The sequence below is a fragment of the Nannospalax galili genome, unplaced genomic scaffold (assembly GCF_000622305.1).
Source record: "Nannospalax galili isolate Female #2095 unplaced genomic scaffold, S.galili_v1.0 scaffold660, whole genome shotgun sequence".
Classification (NCBI taxonomy): Eukaryota; Metazoa; Chordata; class Mammalia; order Rodentia; family Spalacidae; genus Nannospalax; species Nannospalax galili.
The window spans coordinates 1,879,122-1,892,939 of record NW_008349073.1 but is presented as its reverse complement, the minus strand read 5'-3'; the positions used below and the strand labels follow the sequence as shown (position 1 = coordinate 1,892,939).

The following is a 13,818-nucleotide window of genomic DNA, read 5'->3' as shown; positions in this document are numbered from 1 at the left end:
TGTGGATCCTGGGAATCAAACTCAGGTTTGGTGGCAAGCACTTTTACCCACTGAGCCATCTCACCAGCCCCAGAGCCGGAACAAATGAATTTACAAAGCTTTTGTGTGATGCTTCCTTGTGATGGGAGAGGATCAAAGCCCGTGGTTTCCCCAGAGCCTTCACTGACAGCCTGGTCAGCTCACTGCTGTCTTGGCACATTCACAAGAAGGTCATATCCCCCCCTGCTTGGGGTAAGAGTGAATGTTTAAAAAAATGGGATAGTTCTTTATTTCTGTTTGCAGGCTTGTGAATGTGCCCTCTTTTCCTGTCTTTTTTTCCTCCCTTTCCTGTCATTACCTATCACATTCCTTGATGTCATTCCTGCCATTGTGAGCTGACAGGCCCTCCCAGCCCTCCCAACCATCCCTGGTAGATATGAACAACATAAGGAAGCAGGGAGCTGGAGCTGTGGAGGTGGGGGGAGCATTGGTCCCACTAATACCTTGGAGTTGGGCTGGGCCTGTGTGGAGCTCCAGAGATGTTCCACAGCCCATTCTTCCTAAGAACCAATGAGTAAAATTAGGGGCCTCCCTCCTGTGGTCAGGGACCCAGGCCCTGGAGTGGAACTTGGAGTAGAAGATGGTCTTCTTTGTCAACTGATCCATTCTCCAGAATTCAACTTGTTCTCTGACTCAGTGGTGTTTGAAAGCACCTTTATCCAGGTATCCCCTGCATCTCAGAGCCGGCAGCCTTCCCCTTTCCATAACCTGTTCCCAGGGATTAGTTGGAAGATACTTTCAAAGCCCTGAGGGGGTGGGGAGAAAGAAGCCACCAGAGCCAGAGCAAACCAGAGGGTCTGGGTCCCAAGTTCAGGTTCCTTTGTGCCTATAGCTTGAGGGAGCTCCCTGTAGACATGTACAAAGGCTATTAGGTAGTGTCCTGGGACAAGAAAGAAGCTTCTTTGAAAAATATATTTTTAAGATTATTTCTTATTTTATGTGTTTGAGTATTTTGCCTACATGTATGTAAATGTACCACTTACACGTAGTCCCATGGAGGCCAGAAAAGGATGTCAGATCCCCTGGAACTGAAGTAACTTTGAGCCTCCATGTGGGTGCTGGGAATGGAACTTAGGTCCTCTGCAAAAGCGGTTACTGCTCTTGACTGCTGAGCCACATTTCCAGTGTCTCCCCATTTAATTTTTTTTTTAATATGGTCTCCCTGTAGCCCCAGTTATTCTGGAACTCACTATGTAGTCCAATCTGACCTCAGTCTCACAGAGATCCACCTGCCTCTGCCTCCTACATGCTGGGATTAAAGTCATGTGCCACCAGGCCTGGCAGAAGGTAGTTCTTCTTTTTTTTTGGTCTTTTTGAGACAGGGTCTCCCTTGTAGCCCCAGCTGACCTAGAACTCACTATGTAGACCAGGCTAGCCTCAAACTCACAGAGATCCGCTTGTCTCTGCCTCCCAAGTGCTGGGATTAAAGGCGTGCACCACCACACCTAGCCTTCCTTTTTTTAATTAAAAAAATTATGAGTGTTTTGCCTTTATGTATGTAAGTGCACCACATGCATGCAATTCCCTCAGAGGCCAGAAGAAGGCATCAGATCCCCTGGAACTGGAGTTACAGATGGTTGGTGGTTGCCATGTGGATGCTGGGAACTAAACCCAGACCCTCTGCAAGAGTAGCCAGTGGTCTTAACTTCTGATCCATCTCTTCAGCCCAAAAAGCTTTTTTAAAAGAGACCTATTTGCCGGGTGTGATGGCACCCACCTTTAATCCTAGCATTGGGGAGGCAGAGGCAGGAGGATCTCTGTGAGTTTGAAGCCAGCCTGGTCTACATAGCAAGTTCCAGGTCAGCTGGGGCTACAGGGAGACCCTGTCTCAAAAAGACCAAAAAAAATAAAAAAATAAAAAAATAATAAAAGAGACCTATTTTTACTTTATTTAAATTTATTTACTTTATTTAAAGATTTATTTTGTTTTTAATTATGTGTCTGTTTCTGTACATGTGAGTGTAGTGCCCACAGAGGCCAAAAGAGGGCACCCTGGAGTTGAAGTTACAGGTGGTTGTGAGCCTCCTGACATGGGTGCTTGGAACCAAACTCCAGTTCTCTACAAGAGCAGTATATTGCTCTTAACCACCGAGCCATCTCTTAAAGTCCTACTTTTAATTTTAATTATGTGTACTTGTATCTGTGTAAGGATATGTAACAAATGCAGGTGCTGGTGGAAGCCAGAAGACAGCACCAGATCCCCTGGATCTGAAATTACAAGCAGTTGTGAGCTGGGTGCTAAGAACCAAACTTGAGTCTTCTGCAAGAGCAGATGTACTCTTAACTGCTGAGCTATTGCTCCAGCCCAGAAAGAAGCTCCTTGATGTACCATGGAACTTGATTTAACTGCTATACAACCACAACTGTCTTACATAAGCTTTATGTGAGATAGTTCAGACTAGCAAGGCATGATCATAGATACCCAGAGCATCTTCTCTGGGCTTTGGCATTTGAAGAAGATGTCCCAGATAACAGGAAGCTTCAGCCATTCTTTGGGGATAGTGATAAGTGGAAAAACAGGATGGGGATGTGGCAAACAGGGGAACTTCAAAGTACCTAGATTAAGGCAGGCAGACTAGGCTGTACCAAGGGACTAAGGTTAGGAATCCACTAAAATAAAGAGGAAAAGTTCTGGGGAGTTGTAGGAGAGAAGGTGAAAACCTTTCTAGGTGGGTCTATCTATTAAATTGGAGGCTCTCACAGCAATAAGCTACTTTCTACCATGGTCCCAGCTTTTGAGAAAGCTGTGTTCAAGGCTCCAGATGCTCCATGTCCCTGTCCTGGCCCAAGTGGACACTTATGTTCTTGTGAGATGAGCTGGTGAGCCTGGGGTGAGCTTATTCATAACACAGTGAGAGAGAGAGAGAGAGAGAGGTGACATGAGATCCAAGCCCAGTTCTAATGTTCAGTTATTCCTCTTTGGGCATGATATCGTGGTAGCAGACTTGTCTTCTTACTGTGTTCTGTGTGGTCTAACACTTAAGATTCTCTGTTTGGATTCTCTGAATGAGCATGGAGTGACCCAAGCAAGCAGGAAACTCTGAACAGGGCCAGGGAGAGGCAGATCCAGAGCAGAGATCTACCTTTATTTGAAATAATTCCCTCCTCCGAGTTCTATTACTTCTACTGCTTTCTCTTTCCCCTGTCCTTCACATCGCCACCACCCTGCTGCAACCTCAAAGCAGCACCAGCCCCTGGCATTTATTGAGCATGTCCTGTCAGTGGCTTCGGTTGTGTTTTGTGGGGACTACAAATTTCATTCCATAACACGGACTCCATGAAATGTCACTTCTCCAAAAAATGAAAATTTGTTTTTCTTGGAGCACTACTTGGTCAGGCTATTGGGAATGAATTTCAGTCATTCTTTTTTTTTTTTCCTTGCCCCCAGTTCCCACAGGGGATGTACAATGGTCAGGGATTTATAAAGTCTAGAACAATGGGAGAAAACCAGTGGTCCTGGGAACACAGGCATCTCTATTTATGGTATCTATGGTTCCTTGGTAGCCAACAGCTTCAGTGCTTTTCTGCCAGTGAGCTGAAATACTGTCCAAGTGCTGAGCATCTAATGCCCCTGTGCTGCCACAGCCCCCAGGTACTTCAGGAAGCGTAACAGATTCTTCTGACCCTGGAGACATCAAGCTGGCCCTCTCTTATCTGAGGGAAGCTCCCCAAGCCTCCTCTACTTGAGCTTCCTTGGTCTTCCCCACACAATAGCTCTTTCCACACTCTCTTCTGTGACTTTCTTCTATCAGCTCCCTTCCAGGTAATTAATTAGAAAGCTATTTCTCCTGCCCAAGGCAGGAAGGATAAAAATTCCAGTGTCACTCAGTTGTTGTTTTCTTACTCAACATCCTTCTGTTTGTTTTTGTTGTTGTTGTTGTTTTTGAGATAGGAGCTCCTGAAGCTCAGGCTGGTCTCAAACTTGCTATGAAACAAAGTATGAACTGGAACTCCTGATCCTCCTGCCTCCCCTCCCAAGTTAGTGGTATATCTTTTACAATTAGATAATGTAAAGAGCACAAAGAAGCATCACACAGGGTTCTTGTTGCCCACAAGCTTTGTCTGGGGAGACCAACAAAAGAGACTAGTACAGGTAATACCTACTTCAGGATACTGTGTACCCGTTGCCAAGCTGAAGTGTCCCTCTCTAGCATCTGTACTCTTCCACCCCTTGTTTTCTGTTCCTTTCTGACCCATGTTTCTGGCTCTGATTTCCAGGTCACCAAGCAAGGACACTGGATGGATGCCTATGAACGATCTGCCACTGTGATCCTTGGTGTGACCTCTTCAGTACCCTCCTTGCCACTCCCCAATGTCCTCCTGATGGCCAACGTTACCTGGTCTCAGGGTCAGCTTAACACCTGTAGCACACCTGGTGCCCCTGTCATCACTCTCAGCAGGTAAAGAAAGGCTGGAAGGAGGTGCCTGAGCTGTGGGATGATTGACAGGAATATACACACTATATAGCTGGACTTCAAATCAGAAAAGGGTGGTGTTCTTTAGTTTATAAGCTATGTAGATCTTGCTCATCCGTTTGCTTAATAAATATTTATTTAGTGTCTATGCAACAAACACAGTGCTTCATGCTGGGGATGGAGCACAGTTCTTGTCTCTAGCTCAGTTTTTTAGGATCTTGGCTTCTTTTCATTTATTTATTTTGGAGACAGAGTCACCTCACTATGTAACCCTGGCTGACCTGGAACTCACTATGTAGACCAGGCTGGCCTCAAACTCATAGAGGGCCCAGCCTTGACTTTTATTTTGTCAGTGTAATATAGGGGATTTCCAAAGAGAAAATGGAGATTTTTTTTTAAGTTAAAAATTACATTTACTTAATTTATTTTATTTATGCATGTAAATGTGTTTTGGTCCATGCATGTCAGGGTGCTGGTAGAGGTCAGAGAACAACTTAAGGGAGTCAGTCCTCTCCTTTTATCATGTGGGCTCTGGGGATCAAACTCAGGTCATCAGGCTTGGCAGCCAAGTGCCTTTACCCACTGAACCATTTTAAAGAAAGTCGCTAAGAGAATTTTTCTCTTGGATTTTTGTTGTTTGTTTAAATTTATTTCTTTATTTTTGTGTGTTTGTGTATGGGGGCACACTTATGTGGAGGTCAAAGGACAACTTTCAGGAATTGGTGCCCTCCTTCCACTATGTGGGTTCCAAGGATTGAACTTAGGTTGGCGGCAAGCACCTTCTGAGTCATCTTGTCATCCCAAAAATGGTGAAATTAAAATCAAATATGAAATATTGAGATTGAAAACAGATATTGGAAGTCCCAGTACTTGGGAGGCTAAGGCAATAGGATCATGAGTTCTAGGCCAGCATGGGCTACATAGTGAGCCTGTCTCAAAAAAAAAGGGGGGGGGGGGAAGGATTAGGGAAGTAGCCCAGTTGGTAGAATTTTTAACTTAGCGTGCACAAAGTTCTGGGTTTGAGCCCTACTACTGTATAGACTGAGCATGATGGTACAAACCTATAATCCCAGCACTTGGGAGGTAGAGACAGGAGACCAAAGGGGGAAAATGCATGTATAGGCAACATCCATCCTCCTCTCATCCTTTCAACCCTTGATTCAAGGAGTCAAGATGTAGGAACTAGCCAGGCATGCTAGTTCCATGGCGCATGCCTGTAGTCCCAGCACTTGGGAGGCAGAGGCAGGTGGATTTCTGTGAGTTCAAGGCCAGCCTGGTCTACATAGTGAGTTCCAGGACAGCTGGGGCTACAGGGAGACCCTGCTTCAAAAAGACAAAAAAAATATATGTAGGAACTATTCCAGTTCCCACTTAACATGATTTCAACTTGGGCAAACCTTGAGCTTTTTGGGTTTGGGTTTTGCCTTTTGAGGCAGGGTCTCCTATAGTTCGTGCTTGTCTCGGACTCACTATGTAGCTGAAGATGGCCTTGAACTCCTAATCCTCTTGCCTCACTCAGCTTCTCAAGTGCTAGGATTACCATTGTGCCCAGTTCACTGAGTGTGTGTGTGTGTGTGTGTGTGTGTGTGTGTGTGTGTTATACATGCAGGTGCAAAGCCAGAGGATGGAATTGGGCATCCTGCGCTCTCATTCTCTGCCTTATTCCCTTGAGACAGGGTAGTCTCTCACTGAACCTGAAACCTGATTTGGTGAGGCTGGCTGGCTAGTAAGCTCCAGGGATCTACCAGTCTTCACTACCCAGCCCTGGGGCTACAGGCCCATGGGACCATGCCTGGCTTCTTTTTTACAAGGGTGCTGGAGATTCAAATTCATGTCTTCATGCCTGCATAGCATCGCTCTTACCCACTAAGCCATCTCCTCAATCCTTCACTGAATTTTTCTAAGCCTCTGCTGCAAAATCTGGAGTAATGGACAATACTCATCTTTCCTTCATCAAAGAATTTTGTGATAATTAAATGAGATATTCTGCATCAATAGCAGTGGTTGATGTGGGCAATTTTTTTTTTAATTTTGAGACAGGGTCTCCCTGTAGCCCCAGCTGGCCTGGAACTTGCTATGTAGACCAGGCTGGCCTTGATCTCACAAAGATCTTCCTGCCTCTTGCCTCTCAAGTGCTGGGACTAAAGGCATGTACCACCACACCCAACTTGTGGGCAGATTTCTTGTTTAATTTTTTAAAATTTTTATTAGACAAAGTCTCATGTAGCCCCAGTTTGGACTTGAACTACTCTGGCCCTCACCTCCCAAGTGTTGCGATTAGAGGCATGTACCACTATACCAGGTTGGTCTTTAATAATGAACAAAAGTCCTGCCCAACAAAGAGGGCAGTCTTTGTGGTTATTCCCACTCTTAGAACATGAGCCTTCTCCTGTCAGCATCTTCCACAAAGCTGTGGCAGGCACCAACATGGAAATTTCCTGATTCTGCCCAGGATTCTCCCCCTGAAATATGTGGAGCTACAAATCTATGACAAGACCCAGCGCATCCTGAGGGTTAGGACAGTGACTGAGAAGATCTACTACCTGAGGCTCCATGAGAAACATCCCCAGGCCGTGTTTCAGTTCTGGATCCGCTTGGTGAAAATTCTGCAGAAAGGTCTATCCATCACCACCAAAGACCCAAGGATTCAGTTCACGCACTGCCTGGTGCCCAAAATGCCCAACTCCTCCACCACAACAACAGTAAGTGGCACCTCCCTCCAAGGTCTGCAGAGACATAAACACAGATGTATGTTTTCGTGTCCATATTCACACACACATATAAAATGTTCACATATGCCAATATATGCTTGGTCTTTCATATATGCAGGTCCCTTGTCCATGAATTCACCCAACCTTGAATCAAAAATATTCAGAAAAAATTAGGCCTGTACTGAAAATGTGGGACGTTTATTTTCCTTGTCACTATTCCCTGAACAATACAGTATGACAGCTGTTTACATAGTGTTTGCATTGTACGAGGTATGAAAAATAGCGATTTGAAGTAGGGATAGGCGTAGGTTCTACGCAAAAGCTACACCATTTTCTATAGGGGACTTGAGTATGTGGGGACCTTGGTATTGGAGAGGGAGTCCTGGAACCAATCCCCATGAACCTGAGGGACAGTTGTGTATATCAGTGATTATGATGTTATCATTATTTTAAATAGATTATATCACAGGCAGTTTCCCTTACATAGGCACCACTTCCTTATTACAGTAAGGTAAATGTTAATGAATTTCCTAATGTGATAGATAAAAAGGCAGCTTCTCTAATTTTCAATGAATTTGAACATTGTCACGTGTGTATTTATAGACCTGATTCCTTTTTGCATTATCTTTTGCTCTTTAAAGATAGGATCTCACTATATAGTCCAGGCTGGCCTTAAACTCAAGTTCATCCCACCTCAACTACTACATCTTCTCCCCTTGCTAGGGACAGGAACAGGGCCTTAGCATGCTACATTCCAGGCAAGCACTCTGCCTCCTCAGTCGCTGAGCTATTAGGGTGGGTCTTGGTTTTTTGGGGGATTTTTAGAATTATTTAGAGAGAAAGGTGTGTGTGTGTGTGTGTGTGTGTGTGTGTGTGTGTGTTCCTGTGCATGTGATCAAGTGCATGGAGGTCAGAGGACAACTTTCAGGACTCATTTCTCTCCTTCCACTATGAGTTCTGGGGATTAAACTTAAAGCAGCAAGCACCTTTACCCACTGAGACATCTTGTCAACCCCTTCTTTTCATTTTGTTGTTGCTGCTGCTGAAGTTTTGTGACTTTGACTCTCAGCAGTTAGTTCTCATCAACAATGACTGTGTTATATAAATATAAATATATATATGGGGGGGTTGTTATTGGGGTTTTTTTGTTTGGGGTTTTTTTTTATTTTTTTGGTCTTTTTGAGAAAGGGTCTTCTTGTAGCTCCAGCAGGCCTGGAACTCATGGTGTAGGTCAGGCTGGTCTTGATCTCACAGAGATCCTCCTGCCTCTGCTTCCCAAGTGCTGGAACTCAAGGCATGTGCCACCACCCCAGCACATAAGAGATATTCTTGCAAAGGATACCACTGCACACATCTGAAGTTTCCATCTTCATGGCAAATTTCCAGATTTCTTTCTTTTTCTTTTTTCCTTTTCTCTCCCTTCCTTCCTTCCTTTCTTTTTTTTATGTTTTATTTATTATTTTTATTTTATATACATAAGTGTATTGCTTGCATGCATGTAAGTAAACCCATGTCATGCAATGCCCACGGAGGTCAGAAGAGGGTATCAGATTCCCCTGGAATTGGAGTTACAGATGGTTGTCAGCTGCCATGTGGGTGCTGGGAACCAAACTCAAGTCATCTGCAAGAGCAGCCAGTGCTCTTAACTGCTTAATCATTTCTCCAGTCCCCTCCTTCTTTATTTTTTAAACACAGGGTCTCACTGTACAACCTTGGCTGACCTGGAACTCACTATGTAGACCAATCTGGCCTCACTCTCACATAGATCCACCTGTCTCTGCCTCCCAAGTACTGAGATTAAAGGTGTACACTACCACAATAAGCCAAATTTCAGGTTTCTTTGTGTGCTGGAAGAACATGCATCTTGCAGCCCACTCTGTGGATGAGCTTGGGTGTGTTCGTGGTGTATTCTCTGGTCACTACCTCATTGATGAACCAGGAAGAGTGCTAAAGGTTGTTGGAAAGAAAACCAAGCTGGGTTGCCTGGAGGTGGCTGGAGAGATTTGTAGCTTCTGAGACATCTTACTCTGTAGCCTAGACTGATCTGGAATTCATTATGTAACTCAAGTTGCTCTCAAACTTGCAGTTATCCTCCTGCCTCGGCCTCTTAAATGCTGGGACTACAAGCATGCACCCCAGACCGAAATTGTCCCTTGGGACAATTTTTGATACCTTGAAGGTTTTCTAGGACCTGACAAGCTTTGAAGGGAGAAAAAAAAAAGCTTGATAAATGCAATTACTCCACCCTCAGGCTCTCGAACCCTAATACTTTCCTACTTCCTTCAGTTGTATGTGTCAGGTGTTTAATCACTATTTTGGGGAGTCAGCTGCCCTAGAGTCCAGATCTTGCCCTCTGGACAGCATGGCCTCCACAGGACATCAGAGAAGATGTACTCTGGTGAGAAGTCCTCATTATTGGTCTGACAATTTCGAGGTTTAATATTTAAAGGGCAGGGTCCTGGAGCTGCTCTTTGAAACCCAAGAGCAATCCCACAGATTCTTTCAAGGTCCTGCTGAGTAAGTCATGGATGCTCAGTGAGCAGCAGAGCCCTCTGACTTGCATTTCCCCACACAGCCTGAAAGCAGCCTGCCATCATCCTCCCAGCCTATCGAGACCCTAATGCTGCTGGCAGCAGAGCAGACCACCAGCAGTCTCTTGGGACTCTCAAGAAAGCACCAGCTCACAGGAGCCAGGTGGGTCCTGTGTGGTCAGCTCCAGTATCCCTTTGCCCTATCTGGACTCAGGGGGCCCACAACACCCTCTACCAACCTAGCGCCATTCCTCCTTTTTATTCTAGATAGTCATGCACATGACTTTGTCCCTAAACTTGGTTGTTAGCCTATCCTTGAAAACAGATTCTGTGGTACTCAGTTACCTTTGATCTGAATGCTCATTCCGTAGACAAACCTCACTATTTTCATATGGCAGTTGCTCAATAAAAAGAGAAAGAAAAATGGGTAAAGTAATTCCAAGAAATATAAGCTAATAAATCAGACTCATGGGTTGGCTACTATTTCTAATCCCAGCTCACAAAGACCCCTTGAGTGAGTTCTACTTTCTTTCTCCTGCCTACCTCCTCTGTAAAATTAATGGTAACCCAGAGGAGTGTTTCTAGCTCCAAGTTTCAACTAATTCCCTGTGTATTAGATATTCTGTAACAATGCACAGAAAAGCAAAGCAAGGTGCATGCTGTCATCAAAATGCAAATTTATTTTTGAATCCCTTTAGGATTTTTTTTTCAGGAGGGGCAGTTTTCTTCTTTAACTCATGAATTAATTAATTTTTATTAATTAATTGCACATAAGTGCACCATGTGTGTACAATGCCCACAGAGGCCCGAAGAGGTACTGAATTCCCTGGCACTGGAGTTACAAGACAGTTGTTAGCCACCATGTGGGTGCTAGGCGCTGAACCCAGGTCCTCTGCAAAAGCAGCCAGTGCTCTTAATTGCTGAGTCATCTCTCCAGTTCCAGAAATTTTCTTCTGGATAAACACTGCCTCTCTGGACAGTCCCTGTAGTACATAACTCCCTCTTAGAATAGAAAAGGTTCCCTGGTCTTTTCAAGTTGCAAAAGCTGCAACTTTTTTTCTCTATTCTTGATCTCCTCAGTCTGGACTCCTGTCAAAGTGTCCCTCCCCATACCCTCAGCTTCATGTAGCCTAGGCTGGTCTTAAACTCACCATATAACCAAACATGACCTTGAACTTCTGATTCTCCTGCCTCCACCTCCCAAGTGCTGGGGAAGGAATCTAAGATTTCATGCAAGCGAATCAAACAGTCTACCGGCTAAGCTACATCCCTAGTCCTGTCCCCTTTTTAAATTTTTTTATTTTTTTGTCTTTTTGAGACAGGATCTCCTTGTAGCCCCAACTGGCCTGGAACTTGCTTTGTGTATGTGGGGTGGGAGGGGTGTGGTATATGGCCATGGAAGTCAAGTGTTGATGTCAGGTGCCTTCTTCTACCACATTCCACTTTGTTTTGTTCTTTCTTTCTTTCTTTTTGTTTTTTGGGTTTTTTATTGTTTTGTTTTGAGACAGAGTCTCTCTGTAGCCCCAGCTGACCTGGAACTCACTATGTAGACCAGGCTGGTCTGGAACTCCCTATGTAGACCAGGCTGGTCTTGAACTCACAGAGATCGGCCTGCCTCTTTTTCCTGAGTGCTGGGATTAAAATTGTGGGCAACCACACCCCACTTATTTATTTTTAAAGACTAGGTCTAGCCTGTAACTCCCTGTATAGAACAGACTGGCCGTGGACTCAGAGAGATCCGCCTGCTTCTAGGCCTCCCAAGTGCTAGAATTAAAGGCATGTGCCACCACATCAAGTTTGATTTTTGTTTTTTTGCTGTTGTTGTTATTGTTGTTGTTGTTTGTTTGTTTGACTCTGGGTCTCACTCTGCAGCCCAGGCTGGCCTTTAACTTGCTGTGGTCTTCCTTGCCTTAGCCTCCAAAAAAAAAAACTTCCTTTCCTGGTGACAGTCTGGGTTTCTTGGGCTCTTTTTTGTTATTACAGTTGCCTCCACTTCCCAACGACAATATTTCAGGGGTAACCAACAGACCACCACACTGGCTCCTTTTTTTGTTATTTTTTTGAGATAGGATCTTACTATGTAGTTAAAGCTGGCCTTGAACTCAAAATCTTCCTGCTTCAGCCTCCCAAGTGCTGGGATTATAAGGATGTACCTCCATGCCTGATTGTTTTCTTATTTGTTTTGTTTTGAGATAGAATCTCATTGAAGCCCAGGCTAGCCTGAAACTGGAAGCCATTCTCCTAGTTCAGCCTCCCAAATGCTGACATTACAGGCATGAGCCATTGCACCCAGATTTTTAGATTTCTTTGAAGTTTTGTTCCTGGTTCCTTAGTTCAACTCTGATAGATGGTGCTATAACATTTCCTTTTTCTTTAGCCATCCAAACTCTGGGCCTGGCTCCCTAAGTACCCATGCCACAGAATCCATTAGGGCCCATGTTGCCTTGCCCCTTTTAGGACTACTCCAGGGGAGGGCTTACAGTGGTTTATGCTGACACTTCCCTCTCTTTGTCACTGACTCTAGTGTAATGCACATCTGGTCCTCAGGAAATACCTTCTCACATTTTTAATATTTATTTTATTTTATTTTATTTGCAGCACTGGGGATGGTACCCAGAGCTTTGTACATTCTAGGCAGGCATTGTGCTGCTGAGCTACATCCCCAGCTCTCCCTCTCATATTTGACCAGTCACTTGGGAGGAGGGTGGGAAACTGACCTGCACCAACACACTCCATCTCTCCTGCCCTCCACATGCCTAGGCAGGAATGTACCCCAGCTTTAGGGTCTCCCAGACCCCACGAGCAGCAGCTCAAGTTTTCTAAGTGGCCTCTGGGAGGCCTTCTCTCTTTTACCTTGAAGACGAAGCAGCTGATAAGGACTCTCTCCAAAGAAGACTCTCTCCCTGTCCTCAAGGCTAAAGCCCCCCTCCAGCAGCCCCAGCTCATGCTCAGCACACTCACTTCTCTGCTCTGGGATCTGAGGTCCCTGGGATTGTCCTTTGCTTTTTGTGAGCTCACCAACACATTGAAAATTTTGTTTCTTGCTGGGCATGGTGATACAGGCGTTTAATCCAGGCACTTAGGAGGCAGAGGCAGGTAGATCTCTTTGAGTGCAAGGCTAGCCTGGTCTCCATAGTGAGTTCCAGGCTAGCCAAGACTATACAGTAAGACCCTGTCTCAAAACAAAAGTTTCTTGTCTTTTCTGAAGTTTTGTAGATGTGTAGCAGAGGCATTTAAACTATTTAGACATTATTGCCAGTCTTCAATCAAATAGCTCCAAAATTATTTTCACTTAAAAATGTCTTGTTTATCTTTGAATAGTTACAATGTAATTTTTATTTTATTTTTGGTGCTTTTTATTTTTTGAGACAGGATCTCATGTAGTCTAAGATAGCCTGGAACTCACTAGGAAGCTGAGGATGCCTTTGAACTTATGATCCTCCTGCCCCCACCTCACAAGTTCTAGGATTTCAGGCCTGTACCACCATACTCAGTTTTATGTGGTGCTAGGACTCAAACCTGGGGTTTTGTGCATGCTAGGTAAGCACTCTAGTAATTGAGCTATGTCACCAGCCCCTCTTTTATTTTTTAAAAATTTGAGACATCTTACTTTATAGCCCAGACCAGCCTTGAACTCACAGAAATCCTGCCTCAGCCTTCTGAATGCTGGGATTACAGTTCAAGCCTCCAAACCTGGCTTTTAGTTTTTTCTTTTAAAATAAACACTATGGGCGTGTGGGGATCTCGGGGCGCCAGCTGCTGGGCTTGGCGCCGGTCTCCCACACATCGCTGGAGTGCAGCGGGTCCCGTGGGCCACGTCTGCTGTTCAGGCCCCTGGCTCTCTGACGCTGGGGCGCACGGGTTTCGTGCAGCTGGGGCGCGCGGGTTTCGTGCACCGTGTTGCCGTGGGTCTCTGCTACCGGAGCTGGCGGCTCTAGGACCGCTGTCAGCTGCCCGGTCGGGTTCCATTTCAATTTCCACCATGCACTCTCCCTCTAAGTTCCAGACCTGTTGGCCACCAGGTCACGAGGGGAGGTGCGAGAATCGGCAAAAGCAGGGTCTTCATGAGTCGATGACGGAAGGATAGCCACCCCCCCCCCCACCCCACCCCCGGCGCGCCCG

The 13,818-nt window shown here is 45.2% G+C and overlaps 1 protein-coding gene across 1 annotated transcript in view; it reads left to right on the top strand.

The window, feature by feature from the left end:
- The first annotated feature begins 424 nt into the window (after window positions 1–424).
- Window positions 425–13,818, top strand: part of Fam71f2 (family with sequence similarity 71 member F2) — a 19,477-nt gene continuing 6,083 nt past the window's right edge. The window contains exons 1-4 of the mRNA XM_008846386.1: window positions 425–702; window positions 4,258–4,439; window positions 6,907–7,156; window positions 9,741–9,859. Of these exons, the coding sequence (XP_008844608.1) occupies window positions 550–702; window positions 4,258–4,439; window positions 6,907–7,156; window positions 9,741–9,859 (704 nt within the window). The 5' untranslated portion in view covers window positions 425–549. The remainder of the gene's footprint in view (window positions 703–4,257; window positions 4,440–6,906; window positions 7,157–9,740; window positions 9,860–13,818) is intronic.